Source organism: Myotis daubentonii, chromosome 10, assembly GCF_963259705.1.
Source record: "Myotis daubentonii chromosome 10, mMyoDau2.1, whole genome shotgun sequence".
Taxonomy (NCBI): domain Eukaryota; kingdom Metazoa; phylum Chordata; class Mammalia; order Chiroptera; family Vespertilionidae; genus Myotis; species Myotis daubentonii.
In genome coordinates, this window is record NC_081849.1 from 58,910,001 (window position 1) to 58,932,205 (window position 22,205).

Genomic DNA, 22,205 nt, shown 5'->3' on the forward strand with positions numbered 1-22,205 from the left:
TAACAATACTTTGGAAAAGCAGTTTTTATATTTTTTATGGTATTCGGACTTAAGGTGGAGGAGCAGTATTATCGGTAGTTAGAAGACTGGACTTGAGCTAGACTACCTGTTACAGCTTCCGGCTTCACCCCAGTTTATCTATGACCTTGGGCAAGTTACTTACCCTCTCTCTGTGTTTTGTTTTCACACTGATATATAATCAAGGTATAAATAGAGTCTATGCCATATGGATTTTTTTATGCTTAAACAAGTTAATATTGACAAAGTGCTTAGAGCAGTTTGTCATAGAAATCAATCATTATATAAAATTTAGCTATAATCAGGAGTCATTATATAAATGTTAGCTATCACAATATAAATCAGTGGAACATAGGAATCACTATATAAATTTTATATAAAATATATAATGTAGAAATCACTATATAAAAGTTAGCCAACATCAGAAATGTCTTTTCCATCATCATCATCACCACCACCACCACCACCATCATCATCATTGATTTCTACTATACAGAAATTCAATCCAATGTTTCCATTTTTCTAAAAGATCATTACTTAAAAACACAATAAATCACGACTAATTATAAAGTATCACTATTTTAAATAGTTTAACTGAAGAAATAACAACATATATATGAATAATGTGCATTTGTATTTCAGAACATATAACCTAACTCATAACTTTTTAACTCTAACACTTGGCCACCCTTCCTTTCTAATTCATTGTATCCTCAACGTACAGAAAGTTTTATTTAAAGTGGTCAGAATGAGACATAAATTATATGCTACTGAGGTGTCTTCTTACTACCAGAAGTCAGGCCAGAGTCCCTGAAATCACATTAGGGCACTGTTTTTGTGGTTATTGAGTTTCACCCTTGAGAAAATTAGAAGGGCTGACACAGAAGGATAATAAATCTTACTCTGACCCAAGCATATTTAGTGATTAAGTTTCCTGCTAACAATTCAATTCTGTTTGATAAAATAAATACAAAACTAATGTTTTAACTCCTTTTCCACTTTACATTTAGAGACGTATAAAAGCATTTCACACATCTCATAAAAATAAGTACTATATTTGTCTGTTTAATTCAAGGTCAATGCCTTGTTTCCATGCTTTGGGTTTTAATTTGAGGTGACAAGGGACTAAAAAAAAGGGGGAGCCACTGTTTATACACAGGAGCAACTGGCTCTCTATTTTTAATTTTTATCTATTTTCTTTGTCTCAATCCCCAGCCTCTGAGCCCAACTTGAAGGTGCGGTCCAGGTTAAAACAGAAAGTGGCAGAGAGGAGAAGCAGCCCCTTACTCAGGCGGAAGGATGGAAATGTTGTCACTTCATTCAAGAAGCGAATGTTTGAGGTGACAGGTAATTGAGGATTGGGCAGACACACACTAAAAAAAAATGCTGGTGGCAGGAATGAAAAAGAAAAGTTTAGAATAAATATGCCTGTTGCATTTGAGGAGAAACATTTCTTGAAACAAGATTATATTGAAAATTCACTAGTAGTTCAGTATTCACCAACTGTGTTAAACAGGAAATGAATGAAAAACAGAAAAATGTGTCAATCTAGGCATAACTAGGGAAGCCAAAGCTCACCTTAATCTTTTCAGAAACAGGCAGTCCATTCGGGGAATGCCAACCAGGAGGATATAACTTTTAATGAAATTTGATGAGAAATGAGCAGAGGGAGGTCGGAGAAGAACACTTCCCCATACTCAGACATGAATGTACGAAATACATCTGGGAAAATTAAACTACGTGGAACAGCAAACCTTGACTTTTCAACAAATTTACAGAACTCATAAATGACTTTATGTGTTTACTAGTGAACTGGGACTTATGGCAGGAGGGGGATATATTGCCTTTTATGAAGGGAAAGAATCTGTCATTTTCACTAGTCTCAAATGGAAGAGTTCTTATTTTTTTAGCTGCCCAGTTAGTAGTGGGGTGAACAGGTTAGGAAATTCAACCTGATGTCTTACAAAGCCCCCTAGTCCCAGTTGTACCTGGTCTGAAATTAGAGAAAACCTAGGGATACAAGAACCAAAAAGGCTAGCCAAAACAATAATACCAACTACTGTTTGGTGAGTACCTACTTAGAGCTATGCATTATGGCTGGTCATTCCCTTCAGTTGCATCAATAAAGAAGTGGTAATCTACAACTATTTTTCTTCATTCTCAAGGAAAATTGTTCTTATATAATCAGTTGCTGTTTTATTTCTCCAAGACCAGATTCTATTCTTATCAGATTTCTAAAAAGTATTTTCTGTATCTCCTTTGCCAATGGTGATGTCTACTCTGGGGAGACAATATATATAGAGGATACGAATGCAATTTATTAGTTTGACGGGTTGTTTAGGGAGAAAAGTTTAGTCTTCTATTAAATCCTGACAGATGAATATGTTTATCTGAAGAAAAGTATTAGTGGGAAATTTTTTCCTTGAGGGATAAGCAATATTAAATAAAGAAAGAAAAATTATTTTGACTAGAGTTTATATTTATTTTACACTATAAAATACAATCACTAATTTAGATTAATTGGATTCTAAACTAAGAGTTAATAGACTTTTTTTTCAAGTAAAAATCTTAAGTTTTCATAATAGAGGTCCTTGGTGTGGTGGGAGAGTTGGGGAGTGAAGCGGTGCTTTAATGAATACAAAGAATAATCAACATATTAATTGTCTAATATAAATAAATATAGGTGGTTTTTCTAACTGGAGAGGGAAGACTCCCTCATAACAGAAAAACTTGAAGTAAATAGAAAAACATATAAATTGCTTTTTTTAACTTTAAATTTTTATTATGTAAGGTCATATTTATTTATCCCAATGTTCTTTTTTACTTTCCTCTTAATCTCTTTTCTTTATCATAACCCTTTCTCTACAGTCACATCATTCTTAACAAATTTCAGTGAAATTTAACTTAATGCCTATCAGAGTTATGACTAATTTTCATTTATAAGAGTTCCCATTTGCTAGTGTTTTACTCGAGTTTATTTTCTTTTGAAATGTCATGTTTTTCTCTTCCTAATTTTGAGAGGTAATGACTCCCCTTTTCATCTGAGAATAATAATGTGTATTCAGAAAGAGGCCTGTGCATTTATTAGACACACATTTCTAGTAAATGAACAGAGACTGGTAGATATTTTAACAGGTTTGTTGTACTTGCTCTAAATGTGTTCAGAGAATGTGAATTACAGGACACACAGCTTTTTTCACCTGTCCTCCTTGTCCTTTCTCTGCCAGCTTTCGTGTCATTTGGGTGAGCTCTGTTTGGATTTTAATGCTAATTATTTTTGCTATCTGGTCAGAGAGTAGCATAGCATCATAGCAGTTAAATCGCTCTTGCTTTTTGGCGCTCACCTCTGTATCTCGTCTCCAGTGCATAGGCTCCGTGGCTGCTGTCTGACACCCATACCACCTCTTTCCTCCCAGTAGCTGACATGGAACCACTTGCCACCTTCCTCTGTTTCAAACTCAGGTTTTCTGCCCTTCTCCCTACCCAGGCCATGTTATTTTTTCAGTTCTAGGCCTTAGCACATCCCTGTGCCCATGGCGCCCTCTCTCCCACTCCCCCCTTCTCCATTGTCCCATTTCCTGAACTACTCTTAGTTAAGTCCTTGCTGCAATATCTTTTCTGAGATTTTTTCTCATTGTTCCCAGAAAGTTAGTTGCTACATTTCCTCCCAGACCTTTTCCAGTGGGAAGTTGTAGAATCCTGTTCCAATATGTGTTGCCTTCCAGTGTAGTGCTTATCACAGTGATTCTACACAAGGAAATCCTTCTGTCTGAATATCACATAAGATCTTATAAATAAGATTTTATAAATAAGAGCTTTTAAATTGACAAGACAGAATGTTTAAGGCAATAGTTCCTGTTGTTTTTTTTTAAAGGCAGAGTATGGAAGTGAGACATCAAGGAAAAGTCAGTACTAGTCATATAGGAAAGACAAGAGTTAGGAGTCTGTGGGTGGAAAAGAAGCTTCTAGGAGGATTTTTTTTTAATGTGCATTTTCTTCTTTAAAAGAAAAGTAACCAAGACAGGCAGAGGTTAAAAAAAAAACCCAAGATTTATCAGAATGTATGCAAGATATACAGACAGAAAGGTAGTGGGCAAGATATGTTCAAGAATTTTATGATACCCAAGACTTCATGAAATCCCACAGTAAGTAGGTGGCAGGATCAGAATTCTGTCGTCCATCTCACCTCCTTTCCTTTGTTATGGCACCTCTCAGTAGAGAAATCTTGATAAAAGAAAGTTGAAATTCAGGGGTGTTCCAAGGGAGGACAGGCAAATATTGACCACAGATTGGGAGCTCCTGTTCCCTGGCAGACAGATGGTGTATGAGCCAGGCTTTGATCTTCGAGGTGGGACTGGGCCAGCAATGAAAAAAGTGGAGGAGAAGGTGAATGAAAAGCATGAAATGGGGCACTTAATGCAGAGTAGGTGATTTAAATTTGAGCGTAGAGCACAGGAAGGACAATAACAGAAAGTCATGGTAAGTTCCATTTGGAAGCAGGGGAATGTCAAATGGCGTCTGAAGGTCATTAGGGAGGTCAGACTTATACATCTTTGCACCCAGATGAGGTTTGGATTTTGGACTTCCGTGTTGCTTTAGAAGTACATTCTGGAACTTGTCCCTTTCCCTCTTACCTTAGAGTTTCCTCACCTGGACCTGACCAAACCTTTCTGAACCAGCGCCACACCATGTTAAGTAGCCAATAGGAATAGTTTCTTTGGTTCCAGCGTGTGGCTTTTGCCTTTATAAGCTCTAGCTATCTTTGTCTTCCCTGGGGCACAGGTCGGTTATCCCTCTGAATCTGTGTCTCCCAGATCCAGTTTGTTTTCCATTGCAGATAAACTTCTAATCTAAACTGTTTGGCAGCCTCAGACCTTTATTGATGGACAGGCACGTGGGAAAACTTGTCTCACTATGACCCATCTCACTGGCAACAGTTTAGGGGAACGTTTCCAGAGGCTACTGTAGTAACTCAGAAATATCAGCAGACTTTTCTAGAGTCCCTGAGAGAATAATGAAGGTTGAGGGCTTAAATCGAACCGATGGTAGTCAGAAGTAGAGGAGAGATCATGTAAAGAACAAATAGAACTAACCTAGTAACTGATTAGTTTGGGGGCAAAGAAGGAAGTGAGAATGACTCTGAGGGTGGTGGTAAGCAGAGATAAGCAGAACACATTTAATACTGGAGTACATTGAATTTGATTCATATATAAAGATAGATTTAAAATGCCCAGCATCCCAAAAGGATTCAGGCTGGAATTTATGAGAGGTAAAGGCAAGAAATATAACTTTCATGAGGTGATAGGGGATGTCACAATATTAAATGATTTTGCAAAGGAAAGAGACTAGGGATAAGGCCACAAACTTAGGTGAAATATTCACAAATGTGTCACCATTCTTTTTATTTACCAAAATGGTGCTTGTCCTCCCGTTAGGGGATAAAAACAAGGTTCAAGGCTGTATACTTTTTAGAGTATAACTAAAGTTCAGTTTTTATGTTTTTCGTGAATAAATTGGTGCATCCGAATGTTTTTCAGAATCCTCAGTCAGTAGCAGTTCTCCTGGTTCGGGTCCCAGTTCCCCAAACAATGGCCCAACTGGAAATGTCACTGAAAATGAAACTTCGGTTCTGCCACCGACTCCTCATGCGGAGGTAAGACTCTTATTATTTTGGTTCATCCAAAAGTTAGATCTTCCTTGATAAGCTCCTGAAAACAAAGTGACATTTCTGAATGGAAGATTAAAGCCACATGTTCTTAGTGCCTTTTCTTATAAATTTATAAAATGTGTAATTGAGTAAACTTGACCTTATTTACAAAGTTTGGACACAATCAGATTTGAAATATTGAAATGTCATTCTTGTACATGCAACAGTGCTGAATATGTGCTTCCCAGAAGTTGAGCAGCTCAGTAGTCCTTCCGCTTGGATCTTGGTTATTTTTATGGGAGTAGACCTATCAGTAAGTATAAAAGCAACCTCATGCAAACCTCAAAGAAGAACAGCATAGCAAAGTAGGTTTTATTCATTTAACCTAAAAAGAAATTTTAAAAAAAATTGGAATATTATAGTTGAAGAACAATGTAAAAATGTGCTCCACTGAGCAAAAACTTAAGGACCTACTATGTGCCAGTCACTTTGCCTGGCAAGGGGGATATAAAGATCAATAAGATATGGGCTTTGTCCTTGAAGAACGAAATATTAAAGAAAATTGGTCTAAAATAACACATACTCATGTTTTTTTGTGATTGTATTCAATGAATAATTTCTTAAAACCAGTGATAATAAGAAAAGAGGAAAGTAAGTCAGGAGTCAGCATGAATTTGTCTATGGAGTTTCTGTATTAGTCTAAGCAAAGGCAATAGCTGCTCTTGTGGAATCAGCTGTGTTGAAGTTGCTGTCAATTGATTGAAACTCTCTGTTTTTCTTTTCTGTCATTGTAATGCCTCCTTCCCATGCATTCCTTTATACAGGAAAAGCTGGTGCGATAACTTCTCACTTATAGCTGTGACATGCTTCTTCCCTTGTATTTTATAGAGTCATGGGAACTTGAGGCTGAAATAGACTGATCAAATATCTGATTCTTGGATCACCTGTATAGCTTTCCTGATATGTAATTATGAAACTTCTACTAGAACACTTCTACTTGCAGGAAGCTCACTTCACTGTCTCCCACGACAATTCTGTTGATTTGGGACAGGGAGCGTGACTAACAGAAATGTCTTCTGTATCTTATGCCACAATCTGTGTCTCTAACACACACACTCACACACACATGCACACAGATTTATAATAAATTATTTCTAAATTATTTGACTAAAATACAATTGAAAGCAGAAACCCAGAGTGTATCCATGGAAGCAAAGGGCTGAAGCCAATGAGGTCGTGTTTGTTCCTAGGACACATGTGTACTTGGGTTTTAGTTTTCGGGCCTCACAAAACTCAGTAGATAGAAAAGGCCAATACTGACCAAGGAGGATAATGCAATAGGAGACCCTCCAAACCTTAAGCTGGGGTCCCAAAAGCCCATATCTATGCAACATTGACAACCCCACCCCCAGACGTGTCCTGATGGGGACCACAGTGGTGCAGAATCTTTCCCTTAGAAATTGTAACCAAAGCTAGTCCTTGCATAGAGTTATAACCCAAATTTACAGAACCTCAAACTGTTAATTTGGTTTAAAGTGCCCCAGATTTGGAGTTCCCCTAAGTTTCTGGAAAAAAGAAAACATAAATCCTTTCTAGGGAAATATACATTTATCCTAAATTTCAAAAATGTCCCTCAATTTTCCGAGAAAAATGGGTAGAGTATATAGGTACTGTCTTGCTTGTAACCATTGTTGAACTAATTGAAGAATAACAACTCTGGCCTCTACATTCTCTCCAGGCCCTTGATCTGTTTCTTGTTTCTTACTATACTGTGGCTCTTCATTCCCTTTTTCATTATCTTAACTAAAACATAATGCCTGATGGAGTAAATACCTCACATATATTTGTGGCCATAGATGGAAGTGGGATTTTTGGACTTTTGGTTATAGGTATTGTATTTGTTAGTGCAATTATATCTCCAGGATTGGTCAGTTTTCAGCAACCCTTTAGTCCATTTACAGGAAAAGAACAACTTGGTAACAATTATTTCTTAAGAATGTCAGATTTCCATCCGTTGTCATTTTAAAGAATGTGATGATTCTTGGTAATAGCTGGAATACTGAAGGGTTCTAAAGGGTTTGGCTCTGGATGAATTTGCCCTTGGGAAAAGAAAAATGACACAGTAAACTACATTCGACAGCATGTGTGAGTCCCAGAAATGCATTGTTAGTGAGAAAAGGTGCAGAAGAGCACTTCCCAGCATGGCAGTGTTTTATAGGTTCAGAAGCAGAGCACGGCATTTTGATCAGGAAACCATATGCAGTAACAGTATATTTTAAAAAGGCAAGGGAGTGATGAACACGTTTAGCATGGCGGTTAACTCCCAGGAGGGAAGAAGGGGTTAGGGACACGGTCAGTTACTAAAGAGGAAGATGCATATATTCATCCATTATAAACACCTATGTACGTGTAGTACTTTGTACCACATGAAGGAACCACCAAGAAATATTATATACTCATGAGATTGGAAATACATGGGAAAGGTGAGAGTTTCCTCTTTCCTTCAAGCTTTTCATGATCCTATCTTTAAATTTCAAAATAGGTACAGTGGAGAATGTATTAGTAAAGGAAAGGAATTTGCTTATATTATTTTTGTCCTTTTTATATTCCTAAAAGGTTGACTGTCACAAATATTTGTTTAGATACCCAAGTTTTCAGCTAATTGTTGAACATTTTCTGTCACTAGAAACTTTCCTTCCACCCCCATTGTTTTTTAAAAAAAATCCCACAAAAAATAAAAACCACAAAAGCAAATAAAAACCAAACCAGAAGGAAATGTGATTTAGTGCAGTGTGAAGGAGCAGAGGTATTTCTTCAGGTCAGTGCCAGGACATTCACTTCCAAAGCTGGAAAGACTAGTTCAAAAGCAAGTAGTGACTTACCCCATAATGAATTAATTGTGTGCCTGAACTATGAACCAAAAGGCCAGGTGGGCAGACCTTTCTACCCTGATGGGTAGCCTCTCCGTGGCCCAGAACAAAAAATTCCACCCTGATGGCTAACATGTGGTTTTCTGCTGCGTTGCGTTTACAAGGGGTCTGTAATGTAACTCATCCTGGAAAGGTGAGGAGACAACACAAGTCAAGCTCAGACTCTCAGCCAATTAATATCTTTGTTACACTGAAAGCTTCCACTTAACCTGAAGAAGAGATAAACAAAATATGTTCAGTCAATTCTTGATTAACAACCATTTTGAACTTAGTATGATTTTTAAAGACATATTCTAAGATTAATAATAACATATACTTTTATATCAACCAATGTTGGAGGTCCGGAAAATTAATAGCATTAACTATACTTTCAAAAATAAAGTGAGTTGCATACCTCACCATTTACAAAATAGTGTAAGTTGCTTAAGTACCAGGGGTGAGTTTTTCTTTGAAAATAATTTAACCGTACATGTGCGAATGAATTCTTTATTCTGTGTCCTGTGAGTAGAAAACCATGTCACCTCATTCTTTCAGAGCCCATGTACATGAAAGGGATTCTAATCCCTCCTGCTCTTTGGGAACGAGGAAAGCAAGCCTGTTTCTCAGTTTTCTGCCTTGTAATTCACATGTGCTGCCTAATTTAGGTAAAGGTTAAGGCACAAGTCGGAGGAGAATTGACTCGTAAGTCCAGAATAAGGGAACAGAACCGCGAATTCATGTGGACGGGTCTTCCTTTCAGAAGGCTTCTTGGGAACCTCGTCTGGTAACCAACTACTTTGTTATCATTGGTTAAGTCCTTAAACTTGGCCTGGATCTCAGGTCTAGTGAAAGGTAGTCACACCTACCCCCACGGCTTGTTGGGCGGAATCAGTGTTTGCCACGCAGGTGGTACGTTGGAAGTGGGGCGCAAGTTCATTTTTTGTTGTTGTTATCAGCACTGATGCCTCATAGGGAAAACTCATTAGCATGTTTGTCTTCCAGCCAGCACATCGCATGTGTGAATGGGCCTCCGTCTGCTCTGACCACTTCTGCTCCATTTCTTCTCTTTCTTACATATGCTCAGTCCAAACTCAGATGGTTGGAGCTACCTCTTTTACGCGTTGGAACACGTGGCTGGGGAGCTGAAACCTAAGGAGTTTCTATTCCCAACTCCAGTCAGAGATGTCTTTACCTATCTGGTTACTTTATTGTTAATACGGCGGGCTTGTGGGTTCAAATATGTTTCCACGAATCTCAACACCATTATTTTAGTTTCGTGGATTTATTTGATAGCTGTTGTAACAGTAGCCAAGCAGCTGGTTTATTTCTAGTTGAACATTAGTGGCTGGCTCTGCTGTGCTATTTTTTAAATAATTTTTTCCACTAAGATACAAACGATTTTTTAAAAGGATTCTAATAATAAGGTTAAGGACTTTAAAGTCATCGGAAATGGCTGTTCTCACATGACTCATCTGCCTATGGCTTCATAATCATTGTTGTGACATTTGTTGTAAATGTTATGCTCCCTCCTGAGTGGGTGTAGGGCTATGGTTTTAGATGGCAGGGCATGAAAACCCGCTTTCTCCCCCTGGGGGAAAAGAGGTTGCTATGACAAATGAATCTTTTTCTAGGAATAACATGAGTCAACATTGTAAAGCAAGACCTTTTAAATGCAAAGGAAGTCTTGTTAAATGATAATTTCTTTTTGGTCTCCAAACCATATTATAGTAATATAGTCTTCAGTCAAAATAAAAATTTAGAATTTTTTTTTGTACTGCTTATTTCATTTTTCTATCAGCTGTCTGAAAGGAGAGGAGAAAATAAATACTATCTAGAAAAATAATGTGAAAGCCGTAGGCAAACATTGAAAGATTAGGAGATTTTTTTGTTTTTAATGTGGTATCTTCTTTTTAGATAGTTTAGATTTGGGGGTTGGGACCTTTTAAAGACAAAACAGACATCTTCATGGAAGCTATTCTTTTGTGTGTTTTTTAATTTATCTTTATTGTAGAAAGTATTGGTTACAGGTGCCCCCTCCCTCCCTTAGCCCCTTCCTCCACCCTTCCCCTGGCCTTCACAGCACTATGGTTTGTGTCCATGCGTTATGCCTGGATGCTATTCTAATAGACACTGACATTATCTGATAGACTAGTCAGAGATGCCTCCGTCATAGACTGCAGGGTCTGATGTCCAAGGTAGGTAGGCAGCTGCCCAGAGTTAAAAGCCAGTGAGGGGTACAGCTAAAATGCAAAATGCTCAGCGTATACTTCTTTTCACTAGGCCTTACCATTTCTCACCAGAACTCTAGATAAGAACGTTCTTTTTCTAAAGCTCATGCATTTTGTAGGTCATTTTGAACGCCCAGCAAACTGAAAACTCTTCATCCACTTTTTCTATGAGCTGCTTATTATTTACATAACCAGTGTTGTCAAGAGTCATTGACTTCCTTGCCTTATTTTCTGTCTATGTGTATTTCATTTACGTGGATTGCAGCTGTTATCCATAAGGTAGGCTTTCAATTACTGTGCTGGTGAGAAAAGTAATTAAATTTTGAAGATCATTATTAAAATGTGAGGAGACCTCCCCTGCCCTGACACCTGGTTCAGTCATATCCCTCTTCTCAGGATCATGCTCTTTCTGGTTAAATGCTCGTTACCCATCAAAGCCTGGTTTAAAACCAACACCCTGCTCTGTGCCACTTCAGTCTTTAACCCTGCTCCCCCCATGGTAATGCTTACAGGCCTTTAGCATTAGTTCTCCACTTCTCCGTGCACCTGAAGAGCCTGTGAACTTAGGTGGTATAGGACATCTAGGTGCTGTAGGACTTCTTTGTATGCCCGCCGCCTGTACCACACCATTCATCTAATTGATACTCATTAATTGCTTTGTGACTGTTAAGTGATATCCATGTATATATTTAATGTTTTCACTTGGTCTAACTGCAGCAAGCATTTCTGGTCCTGAAGATTTTTTTAGATTAAAACCATCGTCCCCACATTCTAAGATGTGAAACACTGGCTTCCTAGCACAGCACTGATTTAAGGGCTGGATCTGTTTCAAAACCACTTGCTGGAAAAATCCTGGTTTTGCCTGAAAGCGCTTGTGAGCTCAGCACAGAGCTAAGCTGGGGTAACCATCCAGCCTCACAAGAATCCTGGGCAGGATCCTTCCTAGTTTGCGTGAAATGGCACCTCTCGCCACCTGTTTTCCTGGCTTTCAAGTGTGTCTGCCCTCTGATCTATGTAGATTGCAGCTCCAGGTTCTTAATTAAGATCTATGAACCTGGAACTGATAGACTGCTCCCATCAAAAAGCCAAATTGAGGAAAGTTATAATTAGAGAAGATAATTTGGGGAAAGCATTTTTCAGGTCTGTTAAGTCATTTGCAATGTTAGCCATTGGAAGTCGACATAAATGCTCTGCCTGTTTCCTTATCTGTAGGATAAGGAAAAAAAGTAAGTCACATCCTATTTTCTGAAGTTCACCGTCTCTGTGGGCAGAACTGACAAGTACCAACTCTCCCCTGTGAATTTGGGAGCCTTGCATCCATAGTGATACCAGGTCTTTTGCTTTCTTCTCATGGCCAGGTCAGCTGGACACTTCTATTCTTTTCCATAAGCCTCAGACCTGATTTTGCTTCCTTTTCTTCTCTAAAGTCTCCCTCTTCTCCATGTTTGTTTGTTTGTTTGTTTGTTTTTACCAGATTCCTTATCCTTCAGTAATGCTACAGAGTGGTGGATAGCTCCTGCAGCAGACCCTGACATAAAGTCATGTCACCTGGATAAGTTCTAAAGTTTTATTACCAGTGCCACTAGGAACCAGAATTGGAGAGATCACTCAGTTTCTTCATCTACAACATGAGCACAATGGTAGCTGGAGAATGCCTCAGGAAAAAATAGCTTATCATCCAAAAAAACCCCTGGCACAGGGCTTGGCACATGCTAGGTGCTGAGAATCAATACCCTATGGTAGGAAATGGACACACTCATATTTTGACGCGAAACTACAGGGGTCTGAAATTCGTTCCCCTTAGCGTGGGTAGCCATGTGCCACTTCCATCATTCCATCTGAGAGTAATACTTTTCCATTTTACTTTTGCATCCTGGGATGCACGGGAGGGTATCACAGAAGTTCTACCTGGGAAACAAAGATAACAGCCTTGTGAGGTCTGTGATATATTTTTCTGTCCTTCCCATGGTGCACATTAAGTCTTAGTGCTGTGGGAAGCAGGTAGGACCTGGAGTGAATATTCTATATCATTTTCCATGTTTATTTATCTTGTATGAATACAGATAACAATTTATTATGAACTAGGGGCCCAGTGCATGAATTTGTGCACCTTGAAAGGATCTATGGGCCCACAGGGGCAGGTCTCAGCCCATCCTCCATGCCCCCGCCCAGCCCCTCCCGCCATGGCCCTTGGACCCCTCTCTGCCAGCAGCCCCGCTCCTGCCACTGCCGCTGCTCCCACTCGTGTCAGAGCAATTGGGGCTGGCGCCAGCAGCGGGTCCAAGAGGTAGCTGCTGCCCAGATCACCTCTCAGGAGCAGGGGGAGGTGGAGAAGCCCTCAGGGGCGATCGGGCCGGCAGCTGCTGCTTGCACCCACTGATGGCTCCAAGTGATCGGACCAGCGCCAGCAGCAGGTGCGAGCGCCAGGCAGGACTGAAGCTCACAGGAGCAAAGAATTTTCAGTAACCACCAGGGGCTCGCCTCAGTGACAGTGACTAGTGCCCTGCTTTGGTCGGGCACCCCTACTCACCTGCTCCACCATCCTGCCACGGCCAATGCCTGCCATTTTCTGAGCTCTGCTGCTTACTACCGATGCCCATCATGTTCTGCATGCGCCCCGGGTGGTCAGCACATGTCATAGTGACCGGTTGTTTGGTTGTTCTGCTGTTCGGTCTATTTGCACATCAGGGTTTTATATATATAGATTACCACATACTGTCAATGAGCTAGTTAACATTTTTACTTCCTCATTCATTCTTTCTGTTCTTGTTCAGGTATCTACTTTATACTTAAAATTTATGTTAAAAGAATATTAGTGTAAGCACAATAGCAGCTTACCGTTTTAATTAGAGCAAATACACAGCTGTTTCTCATAACCCCTAAAATCAAATTGCAATCTCACACATTGCAGTGAGGAACTCCTTTCCAACCATCTTCATGCAGTAGCATTTTAGACAACCTTGAAAAGGGCTACATATAACGCCAACATGACGTTAAAAGTTTCAGTATACCTCTAGATTTTCATGCACAAATATCTGATTTGTTCTTTAGAGAAAAAAACAAAACAAAACAAAATCGGAGTTAGCTTGGAATTTCAAGTTGGAATGAGAAAAATCCACATTTAACCTTCTGCCTTTATGATCCTAAGGCTGTGACTCATCTCCAAACAAACGCCTGATTGAGGTGATGTTTTGGAATAACATCCTGTGTTTTGGTGGCGCATCACTCTTCAATGACAGTCTGAGGTCGCATTGTATGAGCACATGATATTCCCCCCAGTTAATTGATATCCCAGGTTTGTCCAGGGGAAAATCTACAGCTCCCCCAAACATGCTTGACAAGTTATTATATTTACTTTAGTCAAAGCCCGTGTGTGCAATCTCCCTCTTGGAGGTGGTCTATTATTGGAGTCCCATATGCTTTTTGTTTGGGAAGAAAGCAGTCACTGTGTCATACTGTTACATGGAGTATTCTTTTTCAGGGATGTTGTTCCCTTGGGGACCATATCAGGCCAGAGTTCCTTAGTCTAATAAGACCTTTGTAACTCTTTTTGTATAAGAGTTCTTGGAGGGAGGCAAGAATTAAACAGAAAATGTAATTCAAGCAACCATATTAGGCCACATGTGGGAAAACATGGCTCTGAGTATTGTATTAAAAAAAGGTATTTGTTATAAAAAAGGAGTGAGATGCCAAAATGTCCAGCATATTTCAGTGAAAATGAAGGCTATTGTGGTACAGGGAATTAATAACATTTTAACGTTGTCTTTCGTTTCTAACTATGAATGATCAAAAAAGCACCCCACAGCTGTCTATTCACAAATTTTATATTAAAACATGATTAATTATTATGGAAGTCCTTTATAGTGATATTTAATCTAAGGTTTCCTTGTGTGAGTTTTCCCATCAGTAAAATGATGTTTAACCCATATAAAGATATAATGATTTTATATACATACATATGTATATATCACTCAGTAATACAAAAAAGTATATATACTCATAAGAATTATTCAGTTTTATTGTTGTACTTTACTGATTGATGAAAAACACACTGATTTTTATCTATGAGGCTAGAATTATAAAAATGAATATTGCAAAATGACCTATGGAAGCCCTTTCTTCAGATTTTGTAATTATGTCTGAGGAAGATTTTGATTCAGTTTTTTTTTTTTAAATCCTCACCTGAGGACTGGAGATATTTTTTAAAATATATATTTTTATTGATTTCAGAGAGGAAGGGAAAGGGAAAGAGAGATAGAAACATCAATGATGAGAGAGAATCATTGATTGGCTGCCTCCTGCACATCCCTTACTGAGAATCGAGTCCACAACCCCGGGCATGTGCCCTTGACTGGAATCGAACCCGTGGCCCTTTAGTCCGCAGGCCGATGCTCTATCCACTGAGCTAAACCGGCTGGGGCTGATTTTTTTTACTTATAACATGTGGATACAGAAATCATAAAATAAATGATCAAAATACTTAAAATTATTTTGACTAAATATGATAAAATGAAACTGTTGTCTGAAATCTAAACATTCCACAGTAAAATGTGTGGTATTGTAATCTTTTGAGACTCCTCTTTCATTGTTTTTTCCTTTATCTTTTCTTTATAGCAAATGGTTTCACAGCAACGCATTCTGATTCACGAAGATTCCATGAACCTGCTAAGTCTTTATACCTCTCCCTCTTTACCCAATATCACGTTGGGGCTGCCAGCAGTATCAGCCCAGCTCAATGTAAGTCGCCACTCAGAGCTGCCTCACGCAGCCCGGGTGATGCCTTCCCAGGGGGACTCTGGTATATTTAGATTAGACTTCAGGGAAACTTGGTAGAGGCCATTATCCTTCCCTGTTTACTGAGTCGTTCAAAAAGATGTTCAGTCGGATTTCAAATTACAGATTTATACTGGTTTGCATAATAATATATAAAAATAACAACTAACATTTGTATAATGGTGCATAGCCTTTTTATAAAAAAAAGCAGCACTTTCCAACTATTTTATTAGCTCCACACGACCATCCCATGAAACAGAGATTACAAGCCACATTTTTACAAAAGAAGAAGCTGAGACGAGTAATGTTTAAAAGTCCAAGATCACGGAGCCAGTAAGCAGCAGGCCTGGCGCTCCGCCCGGCCAGTGCTGAGGTGTAGCTTCTGTCTAAAGCACAGCACATATGTTTATGGAATTTATTTTTTGGTGAATGACTTTATTTTGAGAATTTATGTTACTGACTCTATCATACTGAAGAATACGTATCTGGAAAACCTCTTTAAGAACAATATTAAATTCTTCCCCGGAGACTTAAAGCGAAGAAATTACTTTAAAAGTCCTGACAACTGAAATAGGATATTTTGGAGGTAATTGTCCAACTAGCAGAAGACAACAATAATTATTTTATACATATTCCCTAAAATAATGTATATTTTTGTCATTGTAAAAGATTTGTAAGCTTTTCATAGAGTAATTCATCTATGAAATGTATGAAAATTAAATTGTGCTTATGCAAAGGTGATGTGATACATTAAGTTTGAAGAGAAACTGGTTCTAACCATTGGCACCAATTTTGCCAATCTTTCGAAGCAAGTCTTTCACTGCATGCAACTTGTCAAATTCACATCTTTTATAATATTCCCAGATCAGGATAATAGAAAGAGTGGACTATTTTGTGCCCTAATTTGTTTTCAGGATATAAGACCTGTTTATGGGATGATAATGTATGTACAAGCACACCTATAAAGTGATACATTTGAAGGTTGGGTTCAATACGTATTATAAAAGCAGTCTAAGGTGCACCTTATATTTTTGGTATTTTTAATAGAGTAGGATGTTGCCTTATGTGATACAGTCACTTATACAAGTGAGGAGAATGCAAAATTTGGATGCTGTTATATATCTGGGGGTTGAAGAAGAAAAACGTAGACATACCAAATTCAATTACACTCTTGGAATTCCACACGAAGCATTCGTAAACAATTGGGCCTAGCAGAAATAAAAAGGGAGTTAGGGATGAAACAAAACTTAAATATGCATGGATATTTTCAAATCTTCACTTACTAAAAATTGTTTTTCTCCTATTCCTGTTTTTCCTATCTCTTCCAATGATAAGCAAATACTGAAACAAAAACTTATGACACATGAATAAGCATTTTATATCCACTCCTCTTTGCAGGCTCTCCGTCAGTCCTATCAGCTAACATAAACATACACCACTTTTAATGTGGTCAGGGGGAATTTTTTTCTCAAAGAACCCAGTCCTAAAGCCAGACCATGTAATGTTTTGATGGTAATACAATTTGGTGCCGTTGGATGAGTAAACCAATGCGGTTTGGATTGAAGTTTCATTTTTCTTTGCTTCCATTTTGGTGTGGATGAGGCCATCACAATTAATTTCTCAAGCTTAGCAAGGCTTTGGCAAAGGGAACTCTAATGTTCCATTTCCCCACTGAGTAGTGGGAAATTTTTAAGGAAAAGAGGCCAGGAGAAGGAATCACTTCTAGATTAAACATTGCGTTGACTTGCTGTGTGACTAAGACAAACCATTTACCTCTTTGTCCTTTAATTTCTCCATCACTGAAAATTGCTTTGCTCCCCTGGTGCACAGCAATTTTGAAAGATGAAACATGAGTTTTGAAAAGAAACATGCCACATAATTTTGAGGCATTAGACTTCTGCTTTTGTAATACCCACATGACCACCATTCATTAAATTATTTGACTAGGATAATTCATTATTACTATTGATGATATAATTGTTATTGCCTTATTACTGTTATCATACATTTCAAGTTCTTAATAGTGTTTTTATTTGATATAATTCCACTTGTAGTTTATTTTATTAAATGAAAGTATCTGGAGTGTCATTTTCAATATTTAGAGATTTGGGGATCTGTTATGAATTAATATAAAATACATGTTTAAACCAGATTCCTGCATGTTTTTTACAGCCTCTCATTGAGTTACCTGAAGAATTTTATTTGAAAAATTAAATATTGGAAACTTACAGCTCTGTGAACTTATTAGAGGAGGAGTAGAAAAAGGACCAATTGTCCCTTCTGCTTGAGACTCCAAAATCACAGACCATTTTGTCTCTAACTTCTTAATGGCTGTTATGTGTCCTTAGGTTAGAAATTTCAATAAATTTTAATTGTACAATATACCTTGTACTTAATCAGTATATTAAACTATTTTAGAAATTAACTTCCTAGTTATTAAGCCTGAAATTAGCATCATTTTTTAAAAATATATTTTTTAATGATTTCAGAGAGGAAGGGAGAGAGAGATAGAAACACGAATGATGAGAGAGAATCATTGATTGGCTGCCTCTTGCAAGCCCCCTACTGGGAATTGAACCCGCAACCCGGGCATGTGCCCTAACTCGGAATCAAACCATACCCTCCTGGTTCATAGGTCAGCACTCAGCCACTGAGCCACACCCCCCAGGCAGCATCATTTTTAATGTTAAAGATCTTTTTAAATTCAGAACAGTGATACCCAATACTCAATTGTCTCCAATGCTTCAACTCTACCTTTATGTCTCTTGTGTCAATTCAGTTAGTTTAAAAGACATGGCTGTTATCCATTTCCCCTACTGAGCCATAGGTAAGATGGGTCTTTTTTTTGCGGGGTTGGGGGGGAGTGCCATGGGGTATGGAATAAAAAAGCTAATGATGTACAGACCTAATGAGCCACATGGATGAAAGAGGATTCACATCTTTATTATTTCCTGACACAGGCTTCAAATTCACTCAAAGAAAAACAGAAGTGCGAGGCCCAGACACTTAGGCAAGGCGTTCCGCTGCCCGGGCAGTATGGGGGCAGCGTGCCGGCGTCTTCCAGCCATCCCCACGCCGCTCTCGAGGGGAAGCCCAACAGCAGCCACCAGGCTCTCCTGCAGCATTTACTGTTGAAAGAACAAATGCGACAGCAGAAGCTTCTTGTAGCTGGTAATTAACAGAGCGCCATTTGGAGATCATAGGGGGGCTTTTATTTTATCAGTGATGCAATGTGATGTCTTTTTAACTCAAAGACACTGAAAAGATTTACCATTTACCAAGGTCTCCCTGATACCTGGTACTGTGGGAAAGGCTATAAGCCTTAGTTATTTTTCTAGCTCCATGAAAAAAAAAAAGGTTGACCTTATTTGACCTTCACATACCAGAGTGGAGTACGGGTGAGTCATTGGTCAGAGGCATGCCTGTTCAATGCTCTGGCACTTCTGCCTTCACCCCATCCAACCTAGCTTTCTTCCTGTGTATCCTTCATATCTGTGTTCTGTAGATTCTTGTGTTTTCTTAAGCAAAATTGTATATGTGTACGTGGATACTTTTTTTTCAGGTGGAGTTCCCTTACATCCTCAGTCTCCATTGGCAGCAAAAGAGAGAATTTCACCCGGCATTAGAGGTACCCACAAATTACCCCGTCACAGACCCCTGAATCGAACCCAGTCTGCACCATTGCCTCAGAGCACATTGGCTCAGCTGGTCATTCAGCAGCAACACCAGCAGTTCTTGGAGAAGCAGAAGCAATACCAGCAACAGATCCACATGAATAAAGTAAGCTCCCAAGTCAAAGTGTCATGACCACCATTGTGGCAATTGGGGTTCTCTTCCTTGGTCTATGCACTCAAGGGGAGAATGTTGGTGTATATCATAGTTCAAAGGAGATTGCCATCTGGGCTCAAGGACACCATAACACTACCGGGTTTTTCAACATCTTTGCGTTCATGAAGTAGCATTTGCAGCAATTTTGAGATTGTAGATGAGCAAAGTCTTTTATGACTGAGCACCTATTTTAATACATAAGGACATGCAGGCACATGTGTGCAGAGCCTCGTATCTATAGCAGAAAAGGCTCGAGGCAGAGTTGAAGGTGGTGAATTGATATCTCAAAAGGTTTGCCCAGGTGCTGGCAGAAATGACAAGGTTAGCCAGCAAGGTATTTTTCAGCAACTCGTATGTAGCCATGTTAGAGCTGGGTGTTTTTTTTTTAGCATTCCCCACTTTGTTCCAAACAGTGTTTAAAACAGTTTCTCAGAACCTTGTGGTCATTTCCTCCTGGCAGCCCTGTTGTGGCTGAAACGGACAGCGAACGAACGTCTGCATCATACCACATCCTTAGGCAGTCTCCTGCTGAGGCAGCCACAAGCAGTGATTGCCGTCTAGCAGCAGCAGGCAGGCTGGTGAGGCGTTTTCAGTGAACTTTTAAGCCAAACTGGCCTACAGAGTTTTGCTACTAGGCTCTGCTATGGTTGACGTACGAAACAGAATCTTCTCATTCCTGGAGAATATTAAGGTCCTGAATATCAAGATTTTGTCTCCTCACCTTTGTACTATATCACCTACAAGTGCCTTATGGAGGCATTATATATTGAGGTATCATATTGAGAAGTGGTGTCCTGTTTACCGATAGCTTAAAACTGGCTTAGTATTACAATGTTTTGTTCTATTGTAAACAAAGCAAAACCTCATGGGCCAAGGTCTACTCATCTTTCTAAGTGCAGTAGGAGAAGGTTTTCTCATCTGCTTACCTGATTGCAGGTGGGCCTAGAGCAGTGATGGCGAACTCATTTTTTGGGTTGATTTTTCTTTGTTAGATGGCATTTAAATATATAAAATAAATATCAAAAATATGTCTTTGTTTTACAATGGTTGCAAATATCAAAAAATTTCTATATGTGACACGGCACCAGAGTTAAGTTAGGGTTTTTCAAAATGCCGAAATGCCGAACTCAAAAGGTTCGCCATCACTGGCCTAGAGTGTGTCGCTTCTCTTTGGCCTCCACTTTACAAGGCAGAGCCATGAAGGGAGAAGCAGGGGCTGAAGATGACACTACTGAACAGAAATTCTTCCAGCCCCGCCCTTGGATGCTTTCAAAGATTATGCATATTTGTGTGGGATGGAGAGTGCGGGTAGGTTGCTAGCAGTGGCAACTACCAACTACCTCTTTTGCCATTTTTCAGTCTACTGCAGCCTCCTTTATATCATCAGATTAATGCCTCTTTTATCACTATCGCATTTCTCTAAATTATCAAATTATTTTGTATCAAATCAGTCTTATCATAGGAGGACCAGCTTCCTTCTGGTATAGTGGTGTAATGCTCATGGACATAATGTGCTGCTGCCTCTGTTTGCTGTGTGATGGTAGAGTTAAGTTTGTTTGTGGACTCACTGCACTACTTAAAACTGCCAGGTGTTCTTGAAAAATGGTCCTGTGCCTAGTGAGAAAAATGTATGTGGAAGGAGTTATTAGGAAGCCTACATTTTGCCTGGTAATATTCTGATCTGGATATTTGTTAGATTCCTATGAATACCTTTAAGAATATTTTGGCATACATGTTTTATGACCTATAGCAGTGGTCAGCAAACTGCGGCTCGCGAGCCACATGCGGCTCTTTGGCCCCTTGAGTGTGGCCACGAAGTTTCAATCACACTGTGTGTGTGCGCCCGCACGTGGTATTTTGTGGAAGAGCCACACTCAAGGGGCCGCAGTTTGCCAACCACTGACCTAGAGTGACCACTGTTTCAGACTCAAACGGTATGCTGGTATCAGAGTCTTCATACTTTGGTATTACACTTGAGGTTTCCATAGGCGATGCTCATCTCCATCACGTGGTAGGAACTAAGATGGAAAGCAGGCATTTGCAGTTGAGCAACAAGGAAGGAAAATTTATCAGAGCCCTTCTCCCATGTGGAGCTGATTCCTTGGAATCTGTTAAGAATTCGTCCTAAAATTAGAAGCAAACCTATACTTTTAGGTACCTGTTTGTACAGTGGTTTGATTATGAAATCCTGTCTTAATTAGGCAAAATGAAGTCCAGAAAACTTCAAAGCACGGAGCTGATCTTTCTATATCAACCCCTCTCGGCTCGGGTGTTTAGATTACTCATGCAGGTCTCCCCTTGGCTTTGGACCAAGTCTGTATTCCACATGTTTAATCAAGATGGCATATGCGCATTGGGTATCCTCCAGATTTTGAAAACATTTCACCTGCCCTCCATTGTCAAAGGGAACAGAGAAGAATGTGATTAAAGAAAATATTAAACCTCTCCTCTCTTCTAAAGTATTCACAATAGAGCCATCAAGAAACCAATAGCTACAGTTCACCCTACCCCATCAGGTGATGAAAACATTTATTTCACATTAAATGAGGGTCATAACTTAGATGTCAAAGCTACCAAGTTTCTGTCTAATAAGATATTTATATGTCCTATAACTATTTAGACTACCCACTAATGAGAAATAAACACAGAAACTTTATATCATTTTTTTCCTGTTATCTTGGATAAACTGTATTGAATCCATTCAAACTGGAGTCTGGTAGTTGACATCATAAAAACATGGCCTTTTCTTTCAAAATACTTATAATATCAGGGAACAGGCACATGTGAAGATATAGACATGCA

At 39.1% G+C, this 22,205-nt stretch overlaps 1 protein-coding gene across 3 annotated transcripts in view; it reads left to right on the forward strand.

Moving 5' to 3' along the window:
- The window catches only part of HDAC9 (histone deacetylase 9), an 841,916-nt gene that overhangs the window by 489,366 nt on the left and 330,345 nt on the right, over positions 1 to 22,205 (forward strand). For 2 of the 3 annotated variants that reach the window (XM_059712493.1, XM_059712492.1), the window contains 4 exons: positions 5,556 to 5,671; positions 15,417 to 15,539; positions 18,536 to 18,746; positions 19,138 to 19,355. In XM_059712493.1, coding sequence (XP_059568476.1) covers positions 5,556 to 5,671; positions 15,417 to 15,539; positions 18,536 to 18,746; positions 19,138 to 19,355 — 668 coding nt within the window. Of the gene's footprint in view, positions 1 to 1,233; positions 1,366 to 5,555; positions 5,672 to 15,416; positions 15,540 to 18,535; positions 18,747 to 19,137; positions 19,356 to 22,205 lie in introns of all 3 variants that reach the window. The other variant, XM_059712491.1, reaches the window with a different exon arrangement.